Here is a 16914-nt window from a genome sequence, read left to right on the forward strand (position 1 = left end):
ACCTTCCCAGACTTCCCAGAGCTATGAGGCAGAACTCAACAACACTGCCTGAGGTGCCACAATCATCCACGCTGGTTTTCATCAGGTTCAGAGCTATGACACAAAGGTAACCAACATGAGGCATCTTAACAAGAGGTTTTCTTTGTTCTGCATAATAACAAGCCAACTGCAAGCCAGGTGTACCTCCCAACCTGTCTGCTAGACCTGGTTCCCACTCACCCAAAACACAAGGTTCCATTACTGCTCCTGAGCACAGATGACTTCCCAAAGGAAACCAGGTCCTCAGGGGGATGATGCACAAATCACTGGGATGCACCCACACCACACAGGCACCACATGGCAAGGGCCTGGAGACTGGGAACTGCACTCAGATTGACTACCCTGCAGTACAGGCATAACCAAAGTGAATTGCACTTAACAGAGAACTTCTAAAATGTTAAAATGAATCACCAGAGTCACAAAACCAAACCAAAACACAACAACAAAGAAATCCACCCAAAACTCCCTCAAATACCCTCCTCACCACCCAAAGAAAAACTCCAAATCCAACAAAGATTGGGGCAGGATCTATAATCAAAATAAAAACAAAACAGTAATTTTGCATATGTGCTTCATAACATGTTAAGAAAATAAGTACTTGTTCAAACACCTGCAATGATTTCTCAGATGCAGGAGAAGAGAGTGAACATACTGAAACCTGCTGGGTTTCGAAATTCAGTTCATTTGGCACATCCTCCACTTTTGCAAGAAAACAAACAGCAAAGGCAGACAAGCCATGGCATGAGCAGCCCTGCACTCTCCTGCCCACCTGCCTGCAGCCCAACTCAGAGGAACCTCCCTGGCTGCACCAGCTTAGCTTCATCTTTACACTCAGTCCTCAGCCTGCCCATTAAAATGGTCAATAGCAATGCCAGCTGAGAAATGTCCATCACTGGGAACTCCTTTTTACAGGTCACTGGCCAACCAGACAACAACAGCTTCTAGCCATGAGTGACCTCTCTGCGACACGAACCGCTGATTTCCAGGAGAGAGACAAGCCATGAGCCATCCATTTTCTTAATCGTAATTAAAACAAAACCAAAGCCACTCAGCTGTTTCTATATGAATTTGTTTGTACAAAATAAAAACGTGCAATCATCCTGCTATGCTCCTGGAGACTGAACACTAAAGTAATAAGAATCTGAATGTGTTTAGTTCATCTACTGTTGAACAGAAATCAGCATCACGACAGTTTGGATAACAAAATGTTCTGCTGCACAGACCTCCAAGTAAGCTGACAAAACAGATTCAGATGGGTGTGTCTTATGATGGAAAAATTAACTATGATAAAGAATAAAATGCCCCTTAGATATGTTGTTTTCAGTCATTAAGATGCAAAAGGAATTTAAAAAAAAAAAAGCCATCTCCCTAAAGTTCAAGCACATGTACGATAAAGCAAACAAACCTGCCTGGATGACTGACTGTTTGCAATACTGGCTCTGGCAAAACTGGCTTCTGTAGTTGATCAGTCCTGCTCCCACTGTGCTATACAGAGTTGTATGATGCAAATAGATCTGTGGGTTTTAAGAAAAATGGAGCAAAACCAGCACAATACACATTGAAGTTCATATCAAAGAAAAAAGCATAACACCAGTTATTTTCTCTTGCAAACATTTTAAATGTTTGCCATTTGCAGAGATTCTCAATCAGAGACAGACTGCATCATGTTTGACTCCAGTAAAATGTCTCCTGAGAAAGTCTGCCTTGATCTAAGATTCTCATACTTGGGTTTTAATTTCCAGTCATATTTACAGGAATCTGCTTCCTCCAATTTCCTAACTGAGAGCGCATGGCTTGAAATATGCCCATCAGCTATCATATGACTGCAAATCAACTATCAGCTTAACCAAGAGATACACATTCTCAGGCTTCAGAAAATAATTAGTCACCCCAGATTTTCCTGCAGCTTCCAGAAGAGCAGATGTCAACAATCACATCAACAACCAAGACCACTGGTCCCATCCAGCCTCGCAGCTCCTGTACCCGGACATCTCAGTGATTCACGGAATTGCTACCACAGTAACCAACAAGATACATGGAAATGACACAACAAACCCACAGCTGGCTGCCTGAGTCCAGTTTCTGCTCTGAGCTGAACTCCTACTCACCAGGCTCTTGGTCCTTTGTGGATATGCACTCTTTGATGGACTCTGTTATGCCAAGACTAGCAGCGGTGGGCAGTGGGCCAAGCAAGGATTCCAGTGCAGGGGGTCTCACAAGAGTTTCACTTCCATTTCTGCATTCCCCATCTTCATTTCTTTTACCTCTATCCTTCTCATTAAGTTCATCATAAAAGCTCTTGTTTAAGTGATTAGCAGCTGCCTCTAGCTCCTCATCTTCTGCCTCCTCCTCTCCAAAAATGCTAGAGGCATTATCTTCTATAGAATCTGTAAGGGGAAGAAACCCAACAGATCATTGCATACCATCTGTTACAGAAACTAAATAAATAGGGAGACGCTCACTTAAAGAATAAAAATCTTTAGAGGAAATCTGTAAAAGAAATACACAATATTTTAGTTCAGTGTATGAATACACTGGAGTTTCCAGATGCTCTTCAAATTCATTACCTTGACTATTAAAATGTATTTTTGTGACTATAGTCACCATTTAAAATAGAAAGCATCATCTTATCATATTAGGTAAAAGGGCTTTGTGAGAGAAGTCAGCTATTTCCTGGTATAATTACAAATTAAAAATAGCCAGTAAAACCAGCACAAAGCCCTTCCATATGGGAAGTCAACTGGGGAATTTGGTGACAGAAGGGTCTAGATACTGGTCCACTGCCCTTTTAGTGATAAAAAGAAACATTCTCAGGTGCCAGTGCCAAGCTTATACTGCACCAGGAGAGAAAAACAACTGAAATCATTAATGAACTATCCCTGCAATGAACAATGTGGTTGTTTTGAGGACTGATTTATGAACCACCTATTTGGCAGAGAGAACCGCAACGTAAGAGATCTTGTACTATGCAAGATATATATGACCACATTTATCACCATAACATTCATTCACTCCAGACTGCCAGACCTGAGCTCAATACTATTTAAGGAGTCATAAGACTTTATAGACTTACCATCTTTAGTGAAATTTGCAAATACGCCTTTTGCTTTCGGTCTGCTGTTTTCTAATTCACTCTCTATTTCATCTTGGTAGCTCGATATTTCTCCTGTGGTGTTGAAATAAAAATAAAACTCAGCGATCATCGATGCAATATTGAAGAAATGAGTGATATGTTACACTAAACACAACTCATACCTTCAAAATCCTCCAGCTTTTTTGATAATGCCTTTTCAAGCTGAAATGACAATAGACAAAATAAACATGAAATTACTAAAAAAATATGCACAATTTTAAACTGTTTGTGTGCTGTACATAGAGACAGAGAATGGCAGGGTATTTCAAAAGCATAAGCAGGTTTTGAATCACCACTGAAATTACTTTGTAGTGTCAGACAGGCATGACAGACAGGTCTCAAAACACTGACCAATTTCAAAATGTTATCTCCTCCATCTTTATACTTCAAAAAGAGCCTCCAGTCTGGCAAGCTGTAAATAAAAGGCCTCATTCTCCAGCAGTCAGACCCTGTGACTGTGCCTGTAGATGTGAGAAGTGCAAGGACAGGGCTGAGACTGGAGTGCCCACACCAGACAGAGCACACTGGTGATGGCAGAGTGAAGCTCTGACCTACAGCACCTGGCTGGTTCTTGAGAACATCACTAACACCCCTACAGACCTTAAATGATAGCACAATTACAGCAAGCAAAAACCCTAACAAACCAATAATATAAGAATTGACTAGGGCAGCAGTAAAATCTTCTCCTCTGCTGCCAGCTTTAGTTCATGATTTGTAAAGAAATTAGGCCACATGAGAACTAATCTCTGTGGAAGTGGGTGTTGTACCACACAAACCCACCAGCAGTCTCATTAAAGTAAATGGGTTATTGTTTTCATATTTATTTTAAAAAGTTCTCTGTAATGGCACTTCTCCTAACCACAGGTATCACCTTAAAAACAGTGCATGGTTTCTAATCCCATGACATTTTTCATTTTTAATTGGGAAACTATTTCTTTGCCAATAAACAAAAAAATATCTTCAGTTAATGGGTACCATACACACTAATGCTCATCCCTCTCTCAAAAACCTCAAAATAAATGTACTGAATCTCACCAAGGGTTGGTCAGTTAGGATTTAGCATTAACTAAATTCAAAAGGAAAGGCACAGAGGGAGGGGAGTGGAAAGAACCACAGAGAGGATCCAATTCAGAATTTACCTGCTGTATCTTCAATTTTTTTTGACCAGCTGTAAACGAAGGAGGATCACATTCTTCCTCCAAGTCAATCTTCATAAACTCATCTATGGTCAGCTGGCTGGTTGGTGTATCTTGAAACTCTGTCAACCTACCAAAGCATAGAGCACATGACCAAAACATCTATAAGAACTCCTCTGAAAGTAACAAAAATTGCCAGCTGCCAAGCTATGGAATAAACATGTCACCCTCAGCAGCTCTGGCTCAAACACAGACTGCATTAAAACTGAAGTGCTACTAATTGTTTCATCTGCTGCAAAAAAAGTATCTTTTCATATCCCAAATTAGCTTTTGATTTATTAGAGTATGTAACATACTTTTTTTTTGATGAACAAAGACAGAACAGAAATACTGCAGCCCCTACAGTCAATTAAGTATAGACAAAACTAAGACAAGAAACACAGCTCATTCCTCCCCTCTCGTTGCTTTTGTTATCAATAGCAACAACAAAATGGATTCACCAAATAAAATATCTGTCATCCTGGTTTAGGAGTTTCTCAAAAAATCTTGCTGATATGTCATCATGATTAATTTACACAAAGCAAATGTTAAAGTAACATCTCTTCAGCAGGCTGGAAGAGGGACAAGAAATAATCTTCCCAGGACACACAGAAGTAGTGGTAAAATAAATTGATCATTTGCACATCACACAGATTAAATAGATGGATGAACATAATTTGACAATAATAAACTTTGGATTTGTTTAATGTTTGCATTTTTAAGTTCCTACCTATGTGAGAGATCGGACTGGCTCCATGGGGAATTGCCATGAAAGCAGATGAGTCTTTCACAGGAATTCAATCTTAAATAAGACCACGTGGTCATAACTTAATCCACAAATACCAGCATTTTATGCAGGTGGCTGAGAATAAGCACATCCATTTTACAGATGGAGAAAATGAGACAAAAGGTTAAGTACAAAGCCAGGTCAGGAAACGTCTGGCAGAATGCTTCTCTGACAGAAAGTGCCCTTTTAATAATATCAACATTTTCCATGGGAAAATGGCAATGATGGGTCTGCAGCTGCTTCACTGGAATATTCCCATCTTTCAGAGGAAGCAGAGCTGACAACAGCTTCCATCTGCAAAGATAGGGAACTAAAAATGGTGATTCAGTGCTCTCAGCACAGGACCTTTCTGCATTTCTCTCCCCCTAAAAGCAGTTGTGGTTTTCTCCTCAGTTCTCTCCTCTACCTTTGGTTGCAATAAAAGTCTCTCTGAAGAGGGAATTTTCTCTAGGACAAAAATTCAATTTCTAGCCAACACCAGGGTCAAAGCCAGGAGCACAGGGCCACACTCTCCTACTATATCCTCATCAGTCTCTGTGTTTTTTCCTTTATAAAGCGAGGAGCAGCAACACAAGACACCCATAAGGAGGGGTGTAGGCAGGCTGCAACTGCAGGACACTTTGCCTGGAGACATCCCACTCCTGGAGCAGGGGCCAGAGGCCACAGGCAGCATCTCATGTCATGAAATGCACAGAGAGAGCCAGGCACCTCTGTGTGACTCCAACAGCAAGCAGCACACTAAGCCCATGCATGGCTACGCCAGCCAGAGTTAGTGCTGCTGTGGAGAAGAAACCCTTGAAAACCAGACTCGCTTTTGGAATTCAAGCATCTCCACAAAGCCCCAAATTAGCCATGTACTTAAGAGTGACTGACAGCCCAAACCCTTCCCTCAGAGTACCAGGGACCAGCTCCCTCCTCCTCTCTTTCAGATCAAATTGGAAAGGAGAGGAGGATGCTGTTGGCAGCAGCAGCACCCAGCTTTTAATTAAAAGACTAGAAATCTTTCTTGGCGTTAACGGGCTTCCAGCACACATTACCCACCTTCCAGGAGGGAGCCACATCTATCAGGTTAGAGGGAAAACCTGGCTAGGGCACTATTATTATTGTTGTTGTTGTTGTTGTTGTTGTTGTTGTTATTCAGTATTCTATTATTATTATTATTATTATTATTATTATTATTATTATTATTATTATTATTTAAATTCAGGATTCACTTAATGCCAAACCCATGTATCATTTGAGGAGCATGGATCTTCCCAGTCACAATCATTAAAGAACAGCCATCCATCTCTCCACGAATGAATCATGGCAGCCCTACTTCAGCATGACTCTTCCTCCCAACCAGCCTCACCTTATTAAAATACTCTCCTCCCAGTGTTAAAAGCCAAGGTGCACTTTGGCAAAAACACACAGTTTATTTATCCAACACTTGCTCTGAGCCTGAGATGAGCTGCCAGAGCCCCACCGAAGCAGCACCACCTCTGCGCATGCCGAGCAGCCAGGAAAACAGCAGGAGCAAAACCCATGAAGCCAGGCTGGGGACAAGATGACCATGCTGGGTGTCAGCACCTAAGGCCTGCAGACACCTCAGGCTCTGTCTGTCCCTCTCCTGCCCAGTGTCACCTGACTCATGTCACGTACCCTGCACCCATCAGACATCAGCCCTGCGGTGAGGCAGCGAGCCGGAGCTGGCACGAGCTCCAGCCCAATCCCCAGCTCCACACAAGGCAGGATGGGTCCCTCCCAACACCTTCAGTGTGGCTGCCCTAGGACAGGGCAGAGCTACATCATGGTTACTGCCAAGGAGCTCAAACCCACAGCACAGCATGGTTCAGCCATTGACCAGGCCACCAGCACCCAGCCCCACAGCCCTGCCCTCCCTCCTTTCCTCAGTCCTGATCCAAGCCAAGCAGGCCAGGGCTGACAACCCCAGGGGGATGGCTGCCAGCATCACAGTGTAAGCACAGGCTGGTGGTGATGCAAATTTAGAGCAGAATATTATTTTTTCACTTCTCTCAAGTCCTGTCCCCAAGGTTCTAACCCTTCTCCCAAAATGAGGAACCATTCCTGATGGTCAGGATCCCAGCTTGAGCATCATCTCCGTGGGAGAGCGAGCTGCACACTCAACATTTTCTCCTTGAGCATCATCTCCGTGGGAGAGCGAGCTGCACACTCAACATTTTCTCCTTTACACTCAACATTTTCTCCTTTAACTTGATATAAATAAATACCTGTGTTTGCCAACCACTCGCCTGCCTCAACATTTTACATTGGCTGATATCCTGTCTACATATTTTTAAACATTCTTTAATTTTATCCACTGTTTGGACACATGCCACCAAGGCAACAAACTGATGCTGCAGCAGTCTGCACCACATGAAACAAAGCAACATTAGTTTGGCAGTTAAGAAAAACTGACACAACCTTAATTATAAACACAATAATTTCAGGGGCAAGGGAGTGGCTTCATCAAAAAAAAAAATAGCTACAGGCTATTTTTTAAGTCCCACATAAAAATTCTATCCAAGTTCATTTTTCACTTTTGTTAACCTAAAAAAATCTAATAAGAGTTGCCACTTTAAGTTATGCACAGACAGAGGGAAAATAAACAGATATACAAATTAAAATATTATTTCCTTGGCACAAATTCAAAAAGGCTTTAAAAACTGAAATTTGGCAGACAAGGATTTTCTATTTATAGTCAAGGCAGAGGCAACCACTAAAGCTCAGGCTAAGATTCAACTTCCAGTATAAACCGTCCTCTTACAGTTTCTCACAGCAAACTCTTTCAAGAAAATTCCTTTGGGAGAAAAGTTTTTCCAGAACCTAGTGTCATCTGCCTCTAACCCCAACCATTTTTAAAAAGAAAAATTTCCACAGTTGTTGTTTCATCCATTTACAGACAAAACCACACCTCTGCTTCTGATAAAGCACTTTGCACTTCTGTGCACAAACCAGTAAACTGATTCTATTCACACTTAATTTAACTCCCAATAAGGGAAAATGGGTCAATCATTTTGAAGTTACATGCAATGTCCTTTTTACTTTGTTTTGTTCCAGGGATACCCTCCAGTGGAGACTCTTGAATCCAGTCTGCAGTGATAGAAAAAACAAGATTTGTGTGTGCAGCTAAGGGCTCAGGTTTAGTGTTTAATTCTGCAGCAGTGGGGTGTGACAAAGAACACAAAAGAACAAGGACTTCTGGACTCCAACTCACAAATCCTTCAGGAGCCCAAGTTCAAAGCCCAAGAGGGACTTCTAAGCAGAGACTATTCAGGAACAGCCACGGTGTCCTTCTGCCTATACACAATCAGCATCCAGCTCTAGAAAGCAGGCAGCATGAGCAGAACTATCTGCATACAGAAGGGCAAACAAATTACAGCTGCAGAGAGAGCTGTTTTGTTAAAGAGGGAACATGAGGTTTAGCCTGAGCCATCAGCCTTTAAGTTACCTGTTGTGAGATGTCTTTTTAAAGTACTTCAAGTATTTTACCAGTGGATTAGAAAAATAATAAACTGAATATGCCACACTGTTAGCAGAAATATATGAAAAAGAATCTTTATTGCAAGATAAACTGGTGCTAGCAACTAAACTCCCCTGAGTTTTCCCAAATTAACAATATAATTAAAACCATAAGTAATACCTTACATGATATCTATAGAATCTTAACTGTGGTATCAACTACAAACATTCTAGCAATAGATCAGCTGATTTGACACCTCAGACAATTCCAGACTCTGGAAAAGTAAGGGATTTACTTTTGTGTCTTAGCGAAGAACCAAAATACTGCAGAACACCCCCACTGTTTTAATTTAACCCTCATCAGTGCCTCCTGCTACTCCAAACCTGTGCACTCAAGAGAAGCTCAGAATTCACACTGGTGTTCAAACCATCTATACTACAAAATCTAAGAGTCTGTTGCATCATCCTTCTCTTCTTATTTTTTTCCAAGCCATACAATGTTTACACATGAACTATTTATGGAAGTTTGTAAACACATACCCTAAAAGTGATACTTAATATAGAACATATATCTGAAATAGTTATTAAATGCTTCCTACATGACATAACAAAAAGTTTTCCAGCAGCCACCACTAAGTAAATAAATAGAAATCTCCTGATATGTGAACATTGTACATATAATTAATTTTACTTGTATTTGCAGTAATATAAAAGGTAGTTTTAAGCCTGTATGAATGAGTATCTCATTACTAAAGGTAAGGAGAAAATCAGAGGTGATCCAGTTGCCGTGGTTTTACAACTTACAACTTATCATCTGAGCTGTGCTAAATTATTTTGTCTGTTCCCAGCCAAATGCAACTGTTAAAGAGAAATATTCTCCCTTTACACAACTTCCAACATTAATACACATCACCTCTTTTTGCAATGGACTAAGAGCATAGACGTGGTCATCTACTTCCAATTAACAGATGACTGGTAATTTATGGAGCTCATTTGCTGGCAACTCTCTGATGTTTCTCTAAGTATTAAGAACAGGTACCTCTAAAGATTGTACTGAATAAAGCACCCTTTAGAATTAGTTCCTGTTACTTGCTCACACCAACACAGAGATTTAAAACTGTCACAAATTCATAAGCATAAATTTTAAAGCCCTCATTCTACAAATGCTTACACACAGAGTTAACTTGCATTAACACTTGTGACCCACAATCAGCCCTGGATAATCCCACCAGCACCTCCCTGGCCATCCCAGAATTCTGTCAGTCTAAACCACCCAAAATTTTTTGTTCTTTTTTCCCCCTCTGATTCAAATGCTCACACCATGCTAATGAAACAAAATTTGTTAGCATTCCTTAAAATTCTGCTTCATTAGCATGTTCCTTTACTGTGTTCTGTCAAAAGCACTCTATGATCTCCTGGAAAAGAAAAATAGAGCTGTTTAATTTCTCAACAGCCACTCAGATGAGGAAAGTCAAACACAGGAAAACTATTTACAAGATCTAAGCCTGAGTTAGTGCAAACAAGTTACTGATTGTTTCAAAAGTAAGAGTCACCAAATAATTTTGAAATTATATCTTTAAGTATGATGTATTAAAATATATTAGGAATCTAACTAATGTATTAACTTGCTAACTGTATAGAAGCTAGATTTATAAAAAGGAACATTGCCTGTGAAATTGGATACCTCAGAAATAAAACCTTTTTTTTTTTAATCAGACCACATCCAACTTACAAAGGTATGCAGTATCAGCCCACATGGATCAAGTTGTATTTTACTCACCATACTAGAAAGGTTTCTGAAATCATCTGTAAGCCACTTGAATTGACTGAACTGGAGACATGAGATATTTCTCAATTTAACTTATGGCAGCCAGCAAAGGAGCTGCTCAGTTGCTGAGATCAGAGCAGACACCACCACCAGGTCCTTTACATGAAATAAATCTCCTGGTGTTCTAAAAGCTTCTCTCCACATCACACTCCAAGCAAGAGCCCTTACATGACTCTGACATTCTGAGCATCCTCAGCCCCTCCATGCTGAAACATCTCAGGAGGCCAGCTCTCCCTGACCCACTGGATACCCTCCACAGAATCTTAGCAAGGCTGTACTTGGATCACAGCCCCACACTGACTCCTACACACCTTTCCCTTCAGTCCTGGCCTTGACATGGCTTTGGTGTTTTGAGTAACAACCTCACAGCCACCTCACAGCTGCCCATGTCCCTGTTACCTTCCCTTCTCATCCTGACGCATGTATGGCTCCTCTCTTTGCCTTCTCTCTCAGGCATCCATCTGTCCAGCTTGAGAGACACAAGGTTTATGCCAGCCACACATTACAGAAATTAAAAAAAAAAATTAAAAAAATCTGCAGGCAGTACATTGAGAACACTTATCTCTACACATAAATCATTAATTTTTCCAGAAAATGATCACCTCAGTCATTGAAAGAGCTGTTACAGGGTCCCCAGGATTTAAGCAAAGGACCCCATTTATGAAAGTCCCTGCAGCATCTACAACTGGTAAGTGAAGCTCCTTTGTAACAAGTCTTGTCTTCCCTCCCAAAACACTATGAGGTTGTGAGAAAAAACAATCACCCCAAAACCAAGCGATTTAAACCCACTCCAGCCTTTCATTCCAGTTTCTTCTAAATGAAGCTTTACTGCTTCTGAAGTTCATCACAAAATAAGATTTTTAGCAGACAGGACTTTATGGAACTGAGAAGAAGTATTTTTTAATGCAAAAAGCAGTTCAATTTAAAGATAAAGTGAGCAAGTCAAAGCAGCAAAATGCAAATGTTAAGATAAGCTGATTTTTTTTTAATTCCATGGAAGAAGTGCCTAAGATTTTCAAACAGGCATAAGGACTGTATTAGATAATGCACAATGGACAAGTATCACAAAAATTACTCTTACTGAAGGTAACACAAAATGTAGAACACAGAGAAAGCATGCAAGAGGTGAATAAAAAGATGAAGGGGCAAAATATTTAAAGGTTAAAAATACAGAGGGAAAGACAGGTGCATTGAACACAGGCACAAATGTGAGGACTCAACTAAATAAAAGGACTGGGTTTATTAAAAGTTAATTTCTGCTACCTCCACGGATGATTACATAGAAAATAACAATTTGACTAATTAGCTAATATTTGTACAGTACTTTGAATATATGAAGTGATATATAAGTTAATATAATTTCAATTAGACTGGAAATGAGATAGAATTATCAGTGCATTTATTAATATTTAATAAGTTCGCTTTCAACAACAGCAACAAGCTTTACATTTTAATTGTGTGCTTCAAAACCTAAAGCTAGAAGGCCCTGCAAAGTGACTTCAAAGTCTTCTCTACCAATACTACCAAAAACCCACTCACATTAAAAATAAACAAGAACTGCTTTTTAACCAAACCAATGCCCAAATTAAGAACTCTTGGCTGGAGGATGAGTGACAGCACACACAGGCTGTCACTTTTTCCTTCCAAAACAGACTCCCCTTATGATCAGGTTGTGAATTTTTATGACCTGAAGATACCTCACATTTTTGTGAACCTCCTCCAGAGCTACTCCTCCAGCTGAGAGCAGAGAAAGAGGACACAGCCTCCGGGCAGGAGGGCTTGGTGCTCTCCAGCTGATGGACAACGGGGTGAATTAATCCAGTCCCACCAGCTGCACTGCCAGAACCAGAAACAGGGCCCTTCCCAGGGGAGGGCTGCCACCCCTTGCTGAGGGTCTTTCCCAAACATTCCCAGGAATTCCCAATCAGGATTTCTTAAAGAGCATCGTTCCTGCATCCTCATCCACACATTCCTGTCCCTCCCAGGAAAACACACACCACGTGGGACCTGCCCTTGCAGATTTCTGCCATGGGTACCAAAGCAAACCCAGCTTCCAATGGTCTGTGCTTCCCCAGGAAGGCAGCTGGGAACTAAATCAAACTACACAGCAGAACCTGCAGGCTGGAAGTGTCAGCATTATCTGGACTCATGTCGGGTTTCACTTCTGGAGCTGTCAGGGCAAAGCCATCAGCAGTGAGCACAGCATCCAACACCTTCATAAAACACAGCAGCAGCTACTCTTTACCAACCAGAGTAACTATAATTAAAAGGAAATAAAACTGCACATCAAACTGAGAAGTAAAGGAATTTTTAAGAATGTGAAATAAGTTCTTATTCATTTAGACAAATTCTATTTGATGGCATTTTGAAAGGAATTTTTGAAAGAAGAGGAAAAAAACTAGAGTGCAGAAAGAGTTATTCAAAGGTTTTTTTTTTATTTGCCTTCCTTAAGTACTATATAACGTGCTCTTATTTGAAAAACATCAATCAAATTTATAGATTCGTGATAAATAGTTGTAATTATAGCTGCCTGAAAATAATTCAGCTGTCACGTTTACCCTGTCAAAGTAAATAAGGCTGTCATTTTAGTTGATGTGTGTGACTTGAGTAAACATTTCAAAGCATGAATTTTGAAGTAAGATTTTCTCGCTTGAAACAATTGTTCAAATTAATTTCCCTTCCAACTCTAATTTATTATGCTTATTTTCTTAGTAAGTACAAACTCTTGAGCTATTTAACCAAAGCATCTTGGAGCAGATTGTGATGCATAACTCATTAATCATACAAAATGCACAACTGAAACACATGACCTATTGGCCAGAGAAAAAAAGGTGGCATTGGTACTGCTCCATCCTCATGGTTGTAGTACCTGGAAGCATTTAAAACACTTTATACCACCCATGCATAGCTGGAAAATAGCATCATTCCTGTTCCACCAATGAAGATCTGGCAGAAAACATTTTCCACAATTAATAAGTGAATATTTTTAACAAGTATTATGTTCAATTGGATGTGCTTAAGCTGATCCCAGCAAGGTGAAGAGAGACACTAAGGAAGCTTTCTAAAGACAGACCTTGGGGGAACAAATATCAGAATATATTGGTGATAGAAGAATTTCCAGCTGTAGGCAACAGAAATCATGGCATTTCTATCAGGTCATTTTTAACTCAACCTATGGGGAAAGAGTATGCTACAACCTTTCAAAAGTAAAATGACAGAAACTGGCTATCTGCTTGCATCATTAAACTATGGAAAATACTACTTGATCTTTAAAAAAATAAACACACAAAAGGTACTTGAAAAATTCCCATTTTCAGGGGATCCTTCACTGAACTTATAATTAGATTCACTGTGCTGTCTTCTATTTGTTAGCAGCGCAACACTACCAAAAATGAACACTTCAGCAAAATATTTTGGAAAGTTCTGTTCGATAACAGCTTAAAGACAAGACTTTTCATCACTTGGCTTCTAGATTAATGAAAAAAAAAACTCACAGTAGACTGTCAGCTTTGAGAATCAATAAATTATTTTTTCTGAGGACATGACAATACTGTTAATATTACTGACACAGCATTATTTTGCTCTCAAGTCTTCACCTGTTAAATAGGCACAGTGGTCCTTACCATCTTTGCTGAGCATTTGAGGCCTTACATAAGAGGCAAGGTGTTGGTACTTTAAAATGACCAGCTAAAACATACACTTATTTGATTCATGGCACTTACAAAAACAACCTGGTTTTCTCTAATATACATTTATTTTAGACTATATCACTGTTCAGTACTGTAAACCAAAGATAAAAGCAGTAAGACTGCACTGACCTTTTCCTTAATGTGGACTCACAAACCTTCACCACCCTGATGACCTCTTTAACAGTCCGTCGGAAATCATGCATTCTTGCTGCCACTAGCAGAGCTAGAGAACAAGCAGGGAAAGTTAATATCAAAAAGAGGGAAATTTCCTGAAGAAAAGCAGGAAACAGTCAGGTTATCTTTGTCCCTGCCTTCAGCTAAGGAGCTGTAAATGCCCATGGTCAGCTATGTCCCTGAATATTGGTGATGGACCCGACTTCACAAACTCTGCTTTCTACCCACTAAGCTGACTGCAAGTTGTACCCTGAAAAATTCTGTGCTTTAACATTTGGGAAACAGTGGTTATCTACAGCACAAGAATATTTCAATGATCACTTATTTTCAGCTACCATTTTTTTAGCAGGACTCACTGAATTCTGTCCCAAATAAAAAGATCTCCAGAGAAACACTGAATATGCCTAAGCTGGTCTCCTCATTGCTGCCACTACTATCCTTGTCTTGCTGGTGTCCAAGTGCTCTCCTGCAGGACCCTCTAAATGCCAGATAACCAGTTGCATTTACATGGTATCTTGATTCAGAGCACCAGCTCTGTTTTGAAGTACCACCCCACTCATCATACAGTAGCTCGGTACACAGAGCAGTTTTAAGCATAAAAAAATGCTTTTTTATAGAGGAAACTACACCAGAGCTCTACTTCTGGTATGTGTTTAGAGTGCTCCTAACAGGAACATCAGGGCTGAACTAACAAGTGGTCATTGGAGCTGTGTGTGGCACAGACTTTTAAGCCAGGAAACCAAACTAAACCCAGTCCACAGTCCAACACATGAGCTGCATATTGCATGGATGGATGGAGGGGGCTCAGCACCACCTGCTCCCATCTATTGATCCATGTCTGTAGAATTAAATTACTTGCTTGTGTGGATACAGCCCATGTAGCACATCAAAGAGCAGACTGCTCTCCTATAGCCTATATTCAAATTTTTAGCAATGTGCAACATCAAGTTGTACCATTAACAAAAAGGGGCTAGAAATGCCAAAAAAATTTTGCATAGTCCTGGGTTCTCAAAGGTTTGAGCATCATTCATGCATAAACATGTAAGATCTTTCAAATAAAATAATGCACATACACGAACTCTGTGACTACCTACACTCTTCATTACTCTGACCCCACTGGCTACTGTCTTTTAACCTGGCCCTCCCAAACCCACAGGTTTTATGCAAGCATCATGACAGTGATGGATCTTGGAAAAAGATGAAGAAGGAGAGAAAAATAGTTTCTCACAAAACAGGTCAAAGAGGGCACTTCTTGCATAAGACTCTGTGTAAAGACACAAATCAAAGTGCTTGTACTAATGGTGTCATTTTAGCTGACAAAAAAACCTTTTAGCAGCTAGAGCCTGCAGAGCAGGGGCAAGAAAAGCACCAGAAAGGAGCTTAAAAAAATTTCAAACTGTAAGCTACAAAGGGTCTGAGCAAGTACTGTAGGAGCAAGGGCAAAAATGAAGTTATAGTTCCAAAAACTATTTCCATGAAGACCTATATAATCTGTAGATGCCTGACAGAACAAAACTCCTAGAAGATGGATATCACCAGTGAGAAGGGGGGAAGGGGCACGGCCAGGCTCGGACGTACCCGCCCCGCAGAGCCCCGAGGGCCGGCGCCCCGTGTGCATCCAGTCCCTCTTCATCCTCTGCAGCAGCCTCAGAGCCGTCATGGACACCTCGTGGTTCTTATCCCCGAACTCCAGCATGTGTGCAAAACGGGGAATGTACAAACACGGATCTGCAACAGAAAGAAACACAGTTATGCCAAGCCCTAACATGGATTTAGGAAATGCAGCGCAGCAAGGCTGCCGGGCTGGTCTGGCTTCACCTCAGCAAATAGAGACCGTGCTGCTGGGCAGATCCTCTACCACTAAGCTTTAGAAGCTTTTTTAGATAACCTAAAACAAAATAATTTCTTGCTCTCTACACAGGAGATCTTTAAAGCACTGCACAAATATTCCTACATGCTTTTCAGCATCCAAGGCTGCACATGCTGACAGTGACATGCGTGCAGTGTTACTGGTATCAGAGAAACCATGTCCAAAGTGAAACATTTACAAAAGCTTTTGCAGAATGAGGATACAATTTAGGCCCAAAACTTCTAACATCTCTCCCAAAACTTCCAACATCTCTCAAAAAGTAACAAGGTAACTTGCATGTTTCATCTCAAACCTAACTACCAACTAAGCTTGAAAAAAATTCATTTGCTTAAAATCCTCCTTAACAAAAATCTAGTTACTTTCCAAGATAATTCCAGCTGCTTCTCAGACTCACATTCCAAGAATACAAAACACTGCTTATTACAGACACTAAAGCAGACTTCCATCAGTATAAAGTGCTGGAACCCAATTAACATCATTAGCACTATGACAATTTACATCGGCCACAGATCTGCCTCCAGATGTATAAACTTACTTCAAGCGTTGGTGTTAAGAGCTTCAAACTAACCAAAATATGTCAGTACAGACTGTGCTCTGCCTAAACCAATTTATAATTTATCAAACAATCTTGTAAAAGCTACGCTTAACACATGTTTACTCTTAGTTGAGATATCAATTTCTCATTTCCTGCCAGCCTTTTATCACTTGACCGAAAATCCATGATGTACGGTAAATTGTTAACTATTAGTCTCAACTC

At 40.4% G+C, this 16914-nt stretch overlaps 1 protein-coding gene across 1 annotated transcript in view; it reads right to left on the reverse strand.

Annotated features, from left to right (window-relative positions):
- BRF1 (BRF1 RNA polymerase III transcription initiation factor subunit) overlaps positions 1-16914 on the reverse strand; it is a 173322-nt gene that overhangs the window by 70277 nt on the left and 86131 nt on the right. The window contains exons 6-11 of the mRNA XM_066552916.1: positions 15866-16015; positions 14243-14336; positions 4312-4438; positions 3295-3334; positions 3113-3205; positions 2148-2426 (exon numbers count right to left, since the gene is read on the reverse strand). Of these exons, the coding sequence (XP_066409013.1) occupies positions 2148-2426; positions 3113-3205; positions 3295-3334; positions 4312-4438; positions 14243-14336; positions 15866-16015 (783 nt within the window). The remainder of the gene's footprint in view (positions 1-2147; positions 2427-3112; positions 3206-3294; positions 3335-4311; positions 4439-14242; positions 14337-15865; positions 16016-16914) is intronic.

This window comes from Molothrus aeneus, chromosome 6 (assembly GCF_037042795.1).
Source record: "Molothrus aeneus isolate 106 chromosome 6, BPBGC_Maene_1.0, whole genome shotgun sequence".
NCBI lineage: Eukaryota > Metazoa > Chordata > Aves > Passeriformes > Icteridae > Molothrus > Molothrus aeneus.